The following is a 16,722-nucleotide window of genomic DNA, read 5'->3' as shown; positions in this document are numbered from 1 at the left end:
TAATTTTTCAGACCACAAAATAGGCTGACATTAGTTGTTCCTATTCTATAATCGTATTAGCTGCTGAAATAATAAACTGAATTCTTGCTAAACTTTCAGTTCAAAACCTCTAGCAGGTTTGGCTTTATAAACTTTCAGTTCAGTGTGTAACTTCAGGTGAAGGACCTGAGAGATTCCTGTGAGATTTAAGGCTGCAGTTTAAAGAGCTAACAGATTCTTTGCCCTGAGCTTTTATATCCAGTTAGTAATATGCAGATATCACCATCTCCATTTATTAACAAAAACAAAAAACCAAAACCAATCCCAGCCCTTCCCCAAACAAAAAAACCCAGACTATAAAATTCTTAATTTTGAAAACATTCTTTCATTTCTATCAACCTAAAGGGGCACCATTTGGATATTTTGAGCAGTAACATGCTAAGTTTCCTATCTGCTGCTGCTGTAGTACAAAAGGCAGCCCTAAGAAGAAAGGGACACTGATTAAGAACTACCCTGCTCCCAGAATCTCCCTTTCCTGGATTAGGGAATCGTGATTCCTATTGGTATTTCTTCCTGGATTAAATAATTCTGAAAACAGATCTTTTCCACCTTAAATAGAAAAGTTCAAGGTATCATCTTTGTAAAAAACCTAAACATAAAGACAACAAGAACCTGAATTCAGTTCTTGAGAAGCACCAGTTAAAAATCACAAGAAGTTAACAGCTTTTTGTAGAAATAAGACACACCATAACTCTTTCTCCTTCCTTGAAGAGGGAAAAAAACCAAAACCAAATGTTCTATTCCATGGAAACAAACCTGTCATTACTTTTTTTTCATACAAATATATCACCACTGAACCTGTCTTCTTGTGAAGATCTAAGAACATTATACCTATGCCTCAGGAAATGTTAGGAGCAGGAAATGTTAGGAGCTAACAGCAAGCCTGGGAGGTTAAAAATAATGGAAGTTTTCACACTGTGCAGAAAATAGGAGGTAAAATAAATACATTACTCTGTACCTGGTGTGGATAGGCATCTCCTGAACCCATTTGTCTTTTGTTCTGGTCAAAAATAATCCATAGTTGACTATCAAATTCAGATTCGTACAACAATTCACAAAGAAGTGGACAGCTTGGAGTTACTTCTCCACTCTTAGGCTATTAAAAGAAAGGTCAAAACATTTAATACACTGTTGAATAAAACAAGTATAATCCTTACATATATATTCCAAAGGATACCTGAACCAAAGCCTGTTTCAAGCAACAGTAGCTCCTAAAGAGAACCAAATCAGAATTTTGACTAGAGAGAGTCTATAGAGTGTGAATCTAGACCCCATTTCCAACAGAAAGCTAGTTAAAGTTAAAATCTGGTTTTAGAAAACATGCTGTATTTATTAACGATATTTTAAAAACCCAACTCCCCATAACCCTTACCTGATGGAAGTTATAGGTCAAAATCATCTCATACAGTTGACGATTATTTGGTAAAATGTCTCTGGAGCCCAAAGGTTTTATTTTTGCACTCACAGGTCTGCAGTTAAACCAAAAACAACAGAAGGTACTCTTAAGAAACATGTATCCTCTATCAAAATTTGTCTTGCTTAAGCAGAAGCATATTCTGAAGTACAGTTGAGTTCAGCACTTGCAGTAACATCTCTTAAAATATTGCAACTATCCAGGCAGCATACATTCCTCTTTTAAAATGAATGTCAATTCAAAACCAAGGTTTAGTGACATTACAGACACCATCAAAGAAAGAAGCCAACAGAACTTGTCAAGGACATTTAAATGCTCAAAATTAAAGACCGTAAAAAAAAAACCCACCCACATAAAAATTGGGAAAACCAATAGACTTCAGGATTAAGGAAAAAAAATCAGGTTAATTTACATCTCTAGTATCCATGCTGCAATCAGCACTTTTATTCACAGATTGAAAAATTAATGGCACAGTAATTAGAGGACAGAATAAACAGTTGAGAGAATCTGTAAGAGGAGAGAATCTGTAAAAGGCCTTACAGAAATCAGCGTAGTAACACAGAAGAATGTTAACGTACACAACATAAGTAGCATATGTTAACATAGAATCACAGAATGGTTAGAGTTGGAAAGGACCTTAAGGATGATCTAGTTCCAAACCCCCTGCCATGGGCAGGGACACCTCCCACTAGAGCAGGTTCTGTGTTACTACTCTGACATAGGTAGTGTATGTTAACTCAGAGACAGTGAGGACAAGCTATTGTTCAGAGCAGCAAACAGTATAGACCTTAAGCATCAAATAATACAAGGCTAAGTAATAATGATACAGGAAAATCAGAGCTTTGGAAATAAATAGCAGAACGAGGGCGGTCTGGCATCATTTAAGTTTACATTTCATTCATTCTGACAACCTTTATTACATGACCAAACTTCTTCTGTAAGATTCTGTCAGCTCTTTCATTGCCAAGGGCACAGACTAGTTACCCAGCAAAATATCCGTGCTGGGTCAGACCACAGGTCCATTTAACCCAGGTTTCCTAGTCTGGCAGACACCAGATAGACTGCTGACAGAAGACTTAAGAACCAAGTAATACCACACATGATACATCTCCCTAATGCTCACCCTGCCTCCAAGCACCTGAAACGCAAGAGACCGAATGAGAAGCCATTCAGTACTTTTTTTCCTCTGTGTTGTTATGATTCATTACTTCAGTCAAGAGACACTATTCATGCCTTAATTTTAATAAATAAATATTTCTCATTAGTTTACTTAACTGCAGTTCATTTACTGTCAGATGAGTGCCTCAAATATTACAAGGAGATAAGAGCATCTCCATTTTACAAACCAGGAATGAGGCAAAGATGTATTAGGGGATTGTTTGATTTCCTCACTTAAGGCATATCAAAGCGGGTATTTCTGAACCTAACATTAGGTGACGTGTTCATTAAACAATAAACTCCTAGAGACCTCAATTCCAGTTACAAGTACCCAAATGTCCCAAGAGAGTGCCAAGGTCTCCACTGAGAGGCCCAAATAATGAAAGACTTTGGATTACTGGCCACTGTGAAATTGTCTAGCCCAAGTCTTAAAAGTACTGCTTAAGCTGTATGGCATTTCTAATTCCTCCTCAAGTGACCAACTTTAGTAATTGCTGCACTGGTTCGGACTTTTTTCAACGAGCTTTTCCTCCAAATCAGCATGTGTCAAACTGACAACAAGACAAACACAACTTTCTGCACCAGATAGTACAAAACCAATTCCAGCCAAGCAAGAGAGAGAAGACAGTCTTCCCAGGCCAAAATCAGGCAGGATCTGAAGCAGTTGCTTAAAAAAAAAAAACAAACCAAAACCCAAAACAACAAACAGAAGCATCAATTAACTCTACAATTTGTTTCTGTAAAGTGCCTTTTACCTCTAGGTGTCTCCTTTGGATGCAATGGAATATTTTTGTAATTTATTTTTTTTTTTAGTTAGCTTAAGGAAAATAATTTGTATGGAAAAAGTCACCATAATTCTCAAATTTTTTCAAAGTTAAAAGGAACTAAAATAGAGAATGATGAGAAATTGTATTAATTGATGCTCCCAAACCCACTTAAAATTTGACAAGAATATTGTTAACCTAAATTTCACTGTTAAATTGTTACTGCTTTAACTACATACAAATAGTTTTCCTGCTTTCCCAATACAGTTCCCCAGAAACTCTACCTGAGCGTTTGAACCCAGCTTTTCAGATTTATGCATGGAGCAATATCTTCATACTTCAACAGGGATTGAACATCAAATCGCACGATGCCTTCTGAAGCATGCTAAAGAAAGAGTATATTAACAGTTACACTTCTGTGCACTTATAACACCAGATGTGGACCACCTGATATTCCCATCAAAAATACAATGCAAGCTGTATTTGTCTACACTGTAAGTAGTAATACCACATGAGTTCGAAAATGTGACAAGCTTAACCCTATTTTAAAACAGCAGGTATACCAGGACTTGCAAAACTTTAGCAATTGCAGCTACAGTCTTATTTATATTTTTTTCCCCCCTTAATAATTAAAGTACTTCCTATAGAACTGTCCAAGTCACACTTCAGGCAGGGCTGGGTTTTATTTGTGTATTTGTGACTATTTCCTTTGAATATGTAATTCAATAAATACAAGTATCAGTCATCTAGAATCTTAAAACAAGCATTTTATGGTGCTTCTGCTTAGGATCATTATTACAGAATAGTTTAACTTTGTAAAAAAGAAAAATACTACATACACAGGTTAGCATTACGTTGATCATTGGACTTGATGATCTTAAAGGCCCCTTCCAACCTAGACAATTCTATGATTCTATGATTTTTAACTCTCCATTATTCAGTTAATGTAATCTTGCTGGGGTGGGGGGAGCTGCTGTGCACACCACCACCACCTTTTTCTTTTCCTGCTGTACTGGTTCAAGACCTGGTACCTTAGCACAATGCACCCACTCTATTTCCCCATTTTATTCAGCTCTTAGAGCCTGAAAAGAACCAAATTAACCCATAGGACAGCTATAATTTGTTCTGACCCTTAGCTAAAAACAAAAAGGAGGCGCCAGGATAAATTAGCATGGTGCTGCTTCATGTAGGTATTGCCATCTCAGCTCTCAAAAAGAGCCCTCTCCTGAGGAAGGCAAAGTCAAGCCAATCCAAGCCAAGTTGCACAGGACAGCAAAGAACACAGGAGTAAGACAAAGTATTGTAAATATTATGGATACTAAGGTTTTTAGCAACTTTTTCAATCCTTTAGTATCAGAGTCTCAGAAATCATGACACCGCTGATCCACTGTGCCCTCAACTGCCCTAAATGATGAATCTCAAGCCAACTGGCACACCTCAATAAAACACTGAGCAGAAAAATTTTAATTACATTTTATTCTGAAAACAGTATTCGGAGTATGGTCTTTTAGCAACGGTAGTCTAGATACTCAAGTTTAAGAACTGTGGTCCCAGCAAATTTTACTCACACAAACACTTACTTGCTAACGTAAGTATAGTTACAACTTCAGTCTTTTAGTATGTCCTAATATTGGTGTTGGGTTTGGGTTTTTTGTTGGTTTTTTTTTTCCCTTTCTATTTTTTTCCCCTACTGATTTATAAGGAAAAGGCACAGAAAAAAATCATCAAGAACTGTAGTGGACATTTCTGTGGGACCGAAATCCTATTTACCTAGTCTAAAGAAAAAAATGTGAACATCTCACATATAAAGATACTTTTAGTCTTTCTAAAATGCAAGCAAGAATGAGGAAAAGCTTTTTTTTTTTTTATTCTGAGATACCACAAGACTTCAGAATAATTCAAAATAAACACTCTGGAAAACTTACCATGTTTAGTTGAGGAGTAGCACAAAGTACGCCATGGAAGGAAATTGTGTAATTAATGCTAACATCACTAAGGCTTGCCCACCATCGAGCAACACAAAATTCAATAGTTTTTCCAGCCTGGGGAATAAAAGCACAAAGTTAGAGTCAAGCTCCCATCTTCCCCTTCTGTTCACCCCAGCCTCCTTCATCCCAAGCCAAAAAAATTGGAGCATTGCTCAAAAAACGACACGGTTTTATGTCCAGTTTACTCCAGTTGTATAGGTTTGTACAGTACCAAGTAAGACATTACACTTGGTCCAGAAAACACAAGACAGCTCCAACAAAATAGGATGACCGATGACCACATCAAAACAAAGAGCGCCAGGGGCATACCCTACAGAGAAAGGTACAGCTTTTAAATGTTACGTCTTCCTTTCCTAACCTTCAAACTATGCAGACAGGTTAGTTCATAGATGAGTTTACTATGTGTGCCCTAGAAAATGTGAATTGGATAAAGAGATCCCATTCTCTGCCTAAATAAGATGACATGAAGCTTGGGAGGTTTGGGATTTTCCTTGTTGCTTGGTTGGGTTTTCTGTTGTTTGGTTTTGGGTTTTTAACTAACACGATAAAATTCACAATGTGTCACTGGGACTACTGGCATTTCCAGAGGGTAAGGGACAGAATAGCACAGAAATCATAACCATCCTTAGGTTTTAGAGCTATACACCTAAATTAAGCAAACTTGAGAAGTGGGCTCTACCATCCACACCCTTTGAACCGTTAGCGCATTCCCTGGCTCCATTTTGGACCCTTGAGCTAGCATTATTCAAGTTAAGCCTGCTGTATCTAAGCTGTATGAATGTAAGACCGTTATCACCTGGCTTCAACGTCAAGTAGATGCCCCCAGATTACCTCATAAAGCACTAAAGGCAAAATATGCTGAACTACATCTAGCCAACAAGTCATAACCCCTATTTGAAAGGGAAACAAACTGGTTTGTATAAACCACTGCCAAGAAATTGAAGAGATTAATACATATTACAAGGACATTCCCACATAATTGAGAAACACTATTGAGCTATTAAGAGATCTTTTCAAAACTCAAACCCAGACACATTCACTACTGTAACAAACATATGATTTCTTGCATTTGGGGTTCTGCTTTGGAATAAAAAAAAAAAAGCAGAATGAGTTATACTGTACTGCACTGATATATTATTTTTTCCTCCCTTCCCCCACACCACCCTAAGGTAACTTACTAAGACAGGAAATGCTTCAGTCACTGATCCTTTTTCTGGTAAGGATGAAAATTTGTAGAACTCATGACTTCTGTAAGCTTTTTGTTTCACCAGCTGAACAGCATGAAGTACAAACTTGGCAGTCACATCAGCTGAACATGAACATACTGTCACTTCTAGATTAAAGAAAAAAAATTAAGTTTAGTTTCGAGAACAGAAAACCAATTTTTTTTCCTTCTTGCAGAATTACGAGCTACTTGCCCACTATGAAAATCAGATTTTCTTCAGTTAAGACATCTTTCAACACTGCATCCATATACCTTAAAAACTAAGAAAGCCTCAGACAGTAATACTTTTCCATAAGCATGAAGTATTCCTCCAGTTATGGGCAATCACTTCAGATTGTATTTGCTTGTTTCTAGAAGACTGAGAATCAGGATTGTACTATGCCAGAAACCATAAGATAACTCAAAAATCACTCCTCTAAGAGCTTAAAATCAAATAAATATTTTACGTATTCGTGGGTCAGATCCTTCAGTTCTTATTCAGGCAGAACTCAAAATAATTTAAAACAACTTTGTCAAGTCTGACAGATGAGATTTTTTAATTTAGTTAAACGTGGTCATTTTCCCTACCAGCCCACGTAGCTCCCAGTGGAACATCAATGAAGTGCCTTCGGATTTGACCAGGTTTAAAATGAACATCTGTATATGTCAGGTCATAGCTTGATGATTCATCTACCCTGTATGTCAAAAAGAAAACACAAACAGTAATCAAACAAGACGCGAAGCCCCTTTTTTTTTTTTGTTAAAAGTGTTTTTAAATGCAAACATATGCTCAAAACACACGTACAATGAGGATATTTAGTCCTCAGCATCAATTATTTCAGTCTGTACTAGTACAGAATCTGATAGCACAGTGTATTTAAAAGATTTAAAACATCAGCTCCACCACATTATGTAGACAGCCTCCCTGCCTCCCCGAAGTTACTGTGCTTAAACTTAAGTATAAAAGAATCCCAGTTTTCAGTGGATCTGCTTTTCCTGGCTGAGTAACTTTCCACTAAAGTGAGCTAAGGTATGTAAAAAGTAATATTTCTATGAGGGAGTTAAGAGAAAAGTTACTTCCCCCCGCTACCCCCGGGCCAGATTTTCTACTGAATATGTTTAATAAGATACTCTCCTTCCTTATAAACATCACTGAAGTCATATGTTTAAACCAATGATGGGCCCAACACTGACTTTCTAAATTCACTGTACTGAAATAATCATGAAAGCTTATCCCAATGTTCACCTGCCAAATAACGTCCCCTGCCTTTTCTGTACTCTAGTCCACCAGTTAGAAATGAAAAAACAAACTCCAGTTAACCTGAGTCAACGAGTATATTAATTGATACTTTGGTCAACAAGCCAGAAGTCATCTGTATTCTGATGGACTAGGAAGCTGCTGCCATTGTGGCTAACCCCAGCAGAACACATGGCCTTCTCGCTGACAGAACCCAAACTACAAAAAAGCCACTGCTGTATAAGTCTGCTGCGAGAACCTTTTCAGATCTCTGCTCCCTTTTCAATGTTAGTAGTAAGCTCAAGAACTCACAGAGAAAGAAGGTGGTGAAATAACTGGCTTCAAGGAAAGTAGGTACAGAAAATTAAACTTAAAAAATGCAGATAAAGCCTGGGTTTACTTACCTTGTTGGTATAACAACTGTTATTGGAACTCTGAACAGAGGGCCTGCATTTGGCATTGCTATATCATATCCACACACCTAACAAAATAAAATACAGCCACTTAAAATCTTTGGTCAAAATGAAATTATAGATGACAAAATTAGTTTTTGATCTTTGTAGTTATCACTGAAAAAAGAAAAAAAGAAATCTTCATTTGACCACTGTCACCCTAGAAACAATAAACCAGCAACATACACTGAGAAAAAAAAAATTAGTTTTCATACTTATTTCAGTCTTTCCCCAGAAGTTTTCAGGCTTCCAACCGACATTCGATAGCTTAACCTAGTTTCAACTCAGAATTTGTCCCAAACAGCCTTATTATTTTATTTCAGCTTTTTTGTTGTTGTTTTATTAAAAATATTTTAATCCTTGTTCTCCAGGATTATGTTTGAGAAAAATACATAAAATTACTTCTATAAAAAGTTGACAGAGACCACAAGAAAAGGATACGTCACACAATCTTGCTTAGAACACCAATATTTCAATACCTCTGTATAATGTAGTCCTTCTCTCAGGCCACGTGGATCCACACGAATATTTATATGTCGACACTGGTTCATAAGCTCTAAATGACTAGGACACTGGACCCACGGTGCATTTGAAGTTAAAGCCAAATGAAGCTGGAGAGATATTCTTTCAGTGTTTTCTGTCAAGAAACAAATTTAAAAAACAGTTCAATAACACAAATATATGTTCGTATTCTACTGTAACACAGTATTTGCCATTAAAACATACACATCAATAAAACGTAACAGGAACCAATTTCTTATGGCCCCTGGATGTCAGATTCTCCAAAAAGGACAGTGTTCTACATTATTTCTTTTAACTCAAGAAAAACAGAATAGCAGTACAGTAAAATAAGGGTTGTACCCAACTTTGAAATTTCCCCCTGGCAAAAATACTCAAACCTGACAAAGTCAAAGGTAGGCTGGCAAGCAACACTTCAGTTACCCACAACATAGTCTGGAAGCAGGCATAAACTTTATCGTTTAGATACAAAGTCTTGCCTAATGCAGAGAAATACAATAAAAAGCAACTGCACTGATTGTGGAGGTTACGCTAATTATCAAATTACATTATAGAGCAACCTAAGCAAGAGGTAGAGTCTATAAAAAATTACTATGATAATCTAATCTGATTTTGCAAACAGTCAATTTAGCCAATTTTGTAAATTAGCTTCCATGTAAAAAAAAAGCTATGGGTTAAAGCACAGCTTCCAGAATAGCATCCAAGCCTATTGAAATGTTAGTGGTTAAAAACTAGCTTTCTCCTGCTTTAAAGTTTAATGACACTTTGAAAAAAAACTTTCACGTTTCCTAGTCCTAATTAACCTTAACTTAATTTTCAGACATTTCATTACATCTTTGGTAAATGAAGGAAAGAGCATTCTTATCAGATGTAATTCCCTCATAGGTACATAAGAAGCAATAAAAGCTCAAAGAGAGCTTCAACAGACAAACTGAGCAGATCAGCCTCCCTTAACGTCTTCCTACAGTTTCTCAAACTCAGTCTTGTTGAAGACACCAGACATAGCACAGAAATAACAAATGGACAGCTACTAGGGAAACAACATCATGCTACAGGCCAGTCATCCATTATAAATGTCTGTGTTTTCAGATTGTTTGTTTCCTGCAGAAGAGTCTAGCGTATGATTATTTCATTTCTCCATGTCATACAGTAAATTTTAAAAGCACCAATTGCAACGTAACCTGTCAAATAACTAGGTTACTCTGAGTCAGTAACCTGTCCCAACTCATACTCATTCTTCCCCTAAACTCACCCTTTTGTCACATGACAGCCTTCTTGGAGATCACTAGTTTTAGGAAAGGATTGCATATAATGTAAGTCAATTTCTCAGTGAGTTCCAATTTGTGTTAAGCAGAAGTAAATCAGGGCAAAATGGTTTATGGAGAAAAGATGTCAAACCTTATTTTGAGTTGCACAATTTATTTTTTACCCTGTTAGTGAGTAACTAAAACCTGTATCAACTCCTGTTTTGCCTTTAGATATATTCATGTTTCTCCATTATTACATACTGAATATAAGTCTGGTTTGTTAAACTAAGATTTTTCTCAGGTTGTAGAAACTTAGATATAAGTCCAAATCTAGAATTTATAGTCTTTAAATAACTGAGAAACTAATTTCTGGGTAAGTTTTTTCATCTTTAGAACAGTAATCATTCTTTGTCAAGAGTTATCTACAATAAAAACCCTGAAGTTCTACAATTTCATGAAACATTAGGGATATTTGATGATTTTTTTGTATTCCTCCCTGGCCCCACAACTTCACTTTAAATTTCTTCAGAACAAAGAGATATCCCTTTTTTCAGTGAGAGGAACCACAAAGCAACAAATGTGGAAGTGCTGCAGTTAGGAGTTTGAGGTTAGAATGGAAAAGTTGTTTAACTGCATGCCTTCGTTTACCATGAAATCTAGAATTGCACTTACTCCTTTTACGGTACAGATTCCTATCAATCCTCATTATCACAGCTTTTTTGTTTGAAGATTACACTTTATTCCTATCCTCCCTCCCCCACATACAAAAGCTCTTTGCTACCTGTATTCTCAGGAAAGACAGGTTCTATGCCAACCCCATGATCAGAAGGTGCAGCTATCTGGGCAGGATCTCTGAGGTAGATTCCACGGTTGCTGCCGACAGTAACCGTAAAGCCTATGTTACTTGTGAATGATGAATTCTGAATGAGGTAGTCATAGGCTTTATCAACCTGTTAGAAAGAAAACATTCTGAATTAACAAATTTTAACAGTAATTTATGCATATTTTCTTCAATACGAAGCACTCGGCAAGCACAGCAACAGTGAAGTAACTCATGTGCTGCCTGAGCCACACTGACTGTGCCTTACACAATACTCACATGTAGAAAATGAGGCAACATTTTCAGTCTGCAACAGCCACACAGAGCACAAAGTCAAGAATATTAAAAAAACCCAACAACCTAAAACCCAAACAAAAAGCCTCCACAAATCTCCTTTGCTATAAATACATCAAAACATTCATAACAGAAGTTTTCAGAGATGACTTCAAAGATCCAGACCTACTACCCTACTTTAGGTGCCTCTCTCATACATGGAGCAACACTAATTAAGCATTTAAACCTTTTACACAATACAAGAAGTTGAGCGGTTCAAATGCAGTATGACATTGCAATATGGGATGCCCGTGTAAGTTTTAAACAGTGATATGAAATAAGAGAAGGATTTAAGTAAATGAGCTGTCACAGTAAACTCAGATGACAAGTTCACCTTTTTGTTTTAAAAAGACGCCCTTCTATCCCACTTTCAATTCTACTGACTCCAAAAATCTTACATTCTCTTCTACTTCACAGTGAGCTACCTTTACCAGCAGAGATTAGGGCACTCTCCTTTGAGACAAGTGGATATACAACAGTCTCATTCTCCCAAATAACTTTCAACCACGTTTTAACACATGCTTTAATTACAGACTACTAAATCATAAGATATGACTGCCACAAAAAAATGAAACGCACCAATGTTTTTGATTTGATATGGCTACCACCGTTGCTGCTTTCTGTATCAAACTCAGTGTTACAGATGTTACCTATTAAGTTCTGGCATCTCCAGAACATGAGTTTAGGGCTATGCATTTAATATTTAGCATCTCTAAGCATGAGAGCAAAATCTCAGTTCCTCTATTTGGCTAGAACGGGAGTGACTGTAGGCAAAAGACAGCAGCAGCTCTTCAAGAACTTAAGCTTGTGCATAGGGAGACTGTCAGTCATTATGCCTTCATCATACAAAGGATCACATCACAGATTTCCAAGCTACTTAGAAGTCCACAGGATACAGAATCACAGAGCAGTAGGGGTTGGAAGGGACCTCTGGAGATGCATCTAGTCCAATCCCTCTGCCAGAGCAGGGTCACCTACAATGAACACTCAGAACAATGAACACTTGACAATGAACACTCAAGACTTTTCACTGCAGGCCCAGAGCAAAGTCATTGCACAACTGCAGCTGTACTGCTTTGTGAACCAGCGTGGGTATCTCTGTATTTTCACTGCCCAGAACTTACAGTTCAAGCTTTTGTCTGCACAGAACAAGTTCAAGCTCTCTGAGACAATAGCATAAAAACATTTTTGGACATTAGAACAGAACTTAGGCATCCAACTCCACATCCCACTTTTATGTCCACATACCTTTTTGATCAGTCTAAGAATGCGTCTAGTTAACACAACCGTCTCATTCCTCCCCCCCTCCCACTACATTCCCTTCTTCTCCTTCAGTCAGATCTGAGAATCAAGTAGCATGGGAGCAAACTGAGTGAGCTCATCTAGAAAGCTGCTCTTTTTTTGTGGGTTAGTTTTCCACTAGCAGTTATTTATATTACGTTGGGGTTTTTGCTAGCAATTACCTGAATAATACCATGTCCTTGTGCAAATACTTCTATGTTTTCAGCTTTCACTGCAGTATTTTCTAAAGCTCTTCTGACAGAATGAACAGTGTAATGAATATCATTAGCTTTGAGTCCTGAAATTAAAAATAAGGGTATTATTGGATACAACAAAAAACTAGAAAGTTACAGCATTTTTTTTTAGAAGAAAAAGTATCTATTCTCTTTTAGACTATGCATCTGTATTTAACATTGTAGCACATTACCTGACAATACTAATGCAATGCCTCCACATGCATTGGGAGAAGACATGGATGTGCCATTCATGAGTTGTGTTCCTCGCAGAGTCCAGTTTGGAACAGAAGCAATAGCACCTCCTGGGGCACTGATACTTACTCCAAGGGCTCCATCAGTGCTAGTGTTAAAACAGAATGGTTGAAAAACAAACTTTTTTTTTCCTGCACACTTTATCTTTAAGTTATCCGTGCATTTAGAGAAAAAAAAAATTTAGCTTTAGGGAACATTCACAAGTATATTACTTCACTAAATCCATTAGCCCAAGAAAAGGCATGCCACTAAGTAGCAATTTAAAATGTCACGTTAATCATCAGCTATGCCTGATTTACAGTGAAAGTTTCCTAAACTTCCACTCCTTCGATAGTCTTCATCAGGTTTCAGTTTAGTCAGAAGAACATCTTTGGGATTTGAATTAGAAAATGAACGCAAATAAACCTATTAAACACTTCAATAAATAAATTAGTATTCTACATAGCCTATTTAACAGTCATTATTTTCAATGAAAAATAGTAAAAGGGAAAGGAAGACTAGAAAAGATCCAAAATCCAGATCTCTAATTTTGCATGTTGACACTTCATTACCAGGTCAAATTCCAAGTTACAATACAGAAACTGAGACAAGGAGAGCAAGGGGAAAAGACAAAAAAAGGAACGTCAAGAGGTGGATTAGGATTACCTGGGCCTAAGCCACCTTTCTTTCTTGCCCTAGCATATTTAAGAACGTAGCAGATACCTATGGCACAGTTAAAGCAGCATCTAGTTTTCAACTGTATGAGCCAGATACACTCCATCTTCCTTGCTCTGGATAGATAAAAATTGCACCACTTGAATAAGGACAACAGTGGGCCTGAGCTATTAATTTCTGTGGAGAAGCAGGGTATTTTAGGGTATTTACATCCCACACTAACAGCTTCATATGTCTAAAATCTGTCTCAAATCAGAGTACTCTCAGTATGATACTATAATGTAATGTTTGTATATATTTTATGATAGCCAAGCAGTGCACAGTGTATCTGCCTGAAAACCTCTATGCTTACTTGGACAGACTGATCCGCCACCCCAAGCCTGCTCCAGCAAAGCCCTAGAAACTCTCCAGTCACCTGCGTGTTGCACCCCTACAAAAGGGGAATCCTCCTTTGGCCGCACTTGGGCTTTCAGCTGACATATGCTCATTCTGACTGTTTTACAATGCAAAGTGACAAAGCACACAAAATGCAGTTTTTACATATACATGTGTGCGTGCGTATGCATACCAATATTAATTATGGATCTTTCTCCTTTTGCCAGCTGAAGGTAGAGACCACATTTCTCTTTTCCCTTCATGAAACATGACAACTCTACATAATAAGGTTCTTGGAACAATATACTTGCCTGTAAATATACAATACAGCATGACGGCTAACTTTAAAGACCAATGCTAACAGGGAAGCATTTGCTGCGTAATGAGCAAATAAACCAAGGACCAACCTCAAGCTATGTTTTTTACTTTTTCCTTCACCCAATACTATTGTAGGCTAAACTACAAGAGACACTATATAGTAACTCCAAAACTCACAATTTTGAAGTCTAAACACAGGCAAGAACTCAGGAAGAGACACAATTGCTTTTTTTTGTTTTCCTCTTTTGGCTACCACATTACTATCAAATGCTTCTGAGATATGAAATAAAAATTGAAGTTTTCGTTATCCCTAAATTTTCTTTTATAGACTTTTGAGATAACTTTCTATACACATGCAGTAGAATGGCATTTTTTTCTGCCTGCTCAAACCTCTACTGGACTCAAGCAAAACTCCTGAGTAAGCTGTGCCATCACAGCAACATCACTGAAGCCAGAAGCAACACCACTGCAGTAACAGTGGTGTAGTATGTAGTAACAGTATTTCAGCACTAACAGAACAGTTAACTTCACTACACTAACTTAATGAAATAAATGCTATGGAAAAAATAAATTTCAGAAATAGAACAAATTTCCAAACAACTTTTCCACAACTTTTATTTTCTCTGAATAGGTTTGCGTTCACCGAATACACTTTCCTGAAATATACAGATTGTGCTGAGGCAGTTCAGTGGTCTTCCCCCTCCCCCAGGAATTCTAGAGCCCGACATACGAAGGCCTCCCAAGAACAGCAGGCTACCTACCCTCTTCCCATGGGAAAGAAACACTTTTATTCTGGTATTAATGATGCAGTCTTAGAGTTTGAATTATAAAATCTGAACCCCAAAATAATGAATTTGTTCTTTTAGGATAACCTACCTAGGCCCTCTGGATGACCAAGTATATTGATTTGCTGGCAGTTTTTCTCTTAAAGAGTATTCAGCAACCATCATGTCAGGTGATACATAGGCACCAACACCTGTAAAAAAAACATTCAAGCATTGTAGATGTACAATTAATTTTTATTAAAAGCAAAAATAAAGTATTTCTGTGTTTTAAATTCATTATGAGAAAATTTTTTCCTTGACATTTAAAAATGGAAACATACATTTTCCACCTCATTAAATCCGGATAGTTTTACAAGGAAGTGTAAAGCAGCATGCTATGCAGTAACAATGCTAATGGTCATACTGTATAATATGAAAACATTATGTAAACTTCAAAGTTTCATTTTTATTCAACTGGAATGGAATGTGTTCACCTTCTACATTTCTTTCACAACAGATCACTTTTACATGTCTCCACTCTCTCCCGCACCCCTTTGGCTGTGTTTAGATTGTTACAAACTACACCAACCATACCTCAAAGCAATGTATGTGAATTCGTTCATGTTCACATGGCTCACAGCCACACCACCTGGAGCAGATGGCCACATCCACACAGTTCAAACACAGTAATGAGACAGTTATTACTTTCCTGTATATCAAAGTGCCCAGAGCGTGTACATTACTATGTCAAAGCCTGATAAAGTTGTATTTTTAGAACACAATGCAAGAATGCACATTGCATCCATCCCATATATCTATTCTAAAGTGTAAGCTCATTTTCTTTATGGCACAACCGCTATCGGGATGGTAGAAAACTACCATAACCATGCTGACAAAATAAATTTGGCAAGGTCCATGTACGTAATGCCTGTGTGAAGTAAGCCAACCTGTCAACTGTATTTTGTTTTACCCTCAAAAAAAAGGAAAAAAAACACCACCACCACCCTGTCTGGTTCACTCCATATGGAGGACAAGGAGCAAGCTACTTTGCATGCAGCGTGAATGATCACCCAGTCTCCAGAGCGAGACAAGAAGTAAGCTGAATTGACTGAGTAGATGCACCGTAAGAGCAAAGCTGATGCAGACCTGAAAAGAGCTTGTTAGTTTCAGCCCCCAGTCTCAGTAGTGTAGTAATTGCACATTAACTTTTAGAAAGTAAAGAGCATTAATTCTACTAGCTGTCCTGAAATGCTGTCTCTCCAACTTTCAAGTCTACATGCTAATCTCCTTGCATGAAAATTGTGAGATTTAACAAGCATCTTGTGTAATGCAGTAATGCAGCATCAGAGGATTTACACAAAAATTAAGACTAGGGAAGTTAGCAAAATGTCTAGCATTCGGGGTTAATCTTTCACTGAAATATCAAAAACATACTCTAGCCCACCACAAAAACCAATTCTTATGCCAGTAATAGACCTGCACAGAAGTGGCACTGCAGCTGAAAGAATTCTTCCCCAAGAAGCACTTGTCTAGGGTACACCAGGGGATTATTTTATATTCAAATTTAAAAGCTTCATTTCACTACAAATAGAAATTAGAGTATCTGATGAAGACAGATGATCTCAAACTGTAGTTCTGACAATTCAGAAGGCATTACAAAACTTTCT

The 16,722-nt window shown here is 37.2% G+C and overlaps 1 protein-coding gene across 4 annotated transcripts in view; it reads right to left on the bottom strand.

Annotated features, from left to right (window-relative positions):
• The window catches only part of TPP2 (tripeptidyl peptidase 2), a 56,897-nt gene that overhangs the window by 25,080 nt on the left and 15,095 nt on the right, over positions 1-16,722 (bottom strand). For all 4 annotated transcript variants that reach the window (XM_054203034.1, XM_054203049.1, XM_054203041.1 and 1 more), the window contains exons 10-21: positions 15,168-15,267; positions 12,884-13,032; positions 12,639-12,754; positions 10,804-10,972; positions 8,736-8,893; positions 8,209-8,285; positions 7,156-7,262; positions 6,542-6,696; positions 5,301-5,417; positions 3,660-3,760; positions 1,412-1,508; positions 998-1,135 (exon numbers count right to left, since the gene is read on the bottom strand). In XM_054203034.1, coding sequence (XP_054059009.1) covers positions 998-1,135; positions 1,412-1,508; positions 3,660-3,760; positions 5,301-5,417; positions 6,542-6,696; positions 7,156-7,262; positions 8,209-8,285; positions 8,736-8,893; positions 10,804-10,972; positions 12,639-12,754; positions 12,884-13,032; positions 15,168-15,267 — 1,484 coding nt within the window. The remainder of the gene's footprint in view (positions 1-997; positions 1,136-1,411; positions 1,509-3,659; positions 3,761-5,300; positions 5,418-6,541; positions 6,697-7,155; positions 7,263-8,208; positions 8,286-8,735; positions 8,894-10,803; positions 10,973-12,638; positions 12,755-12,883; positions 13,033-15,167; positions 15,268-16,722) is intronic.

Source organism: Rissa tridactyla, chromosome 1 (assembly GCF_028500815.1).
Source record: "Rissa tridactyla isolate bRisTri1 chromosome 1, bRisTri1.patW.cur.20221130, whole genome shotgun sequence".
Classification (NCBI taxonomy): Eukaryota; Metazoa; Chordata; class Aves; order Charadriiformes; family Laridae; genus Rissa; species Rissa tridactyla.
Note: the sequence above shows the minus strand (reverse complement) of the source record. Positions and strands in the feature narration are given on the sequence as shown.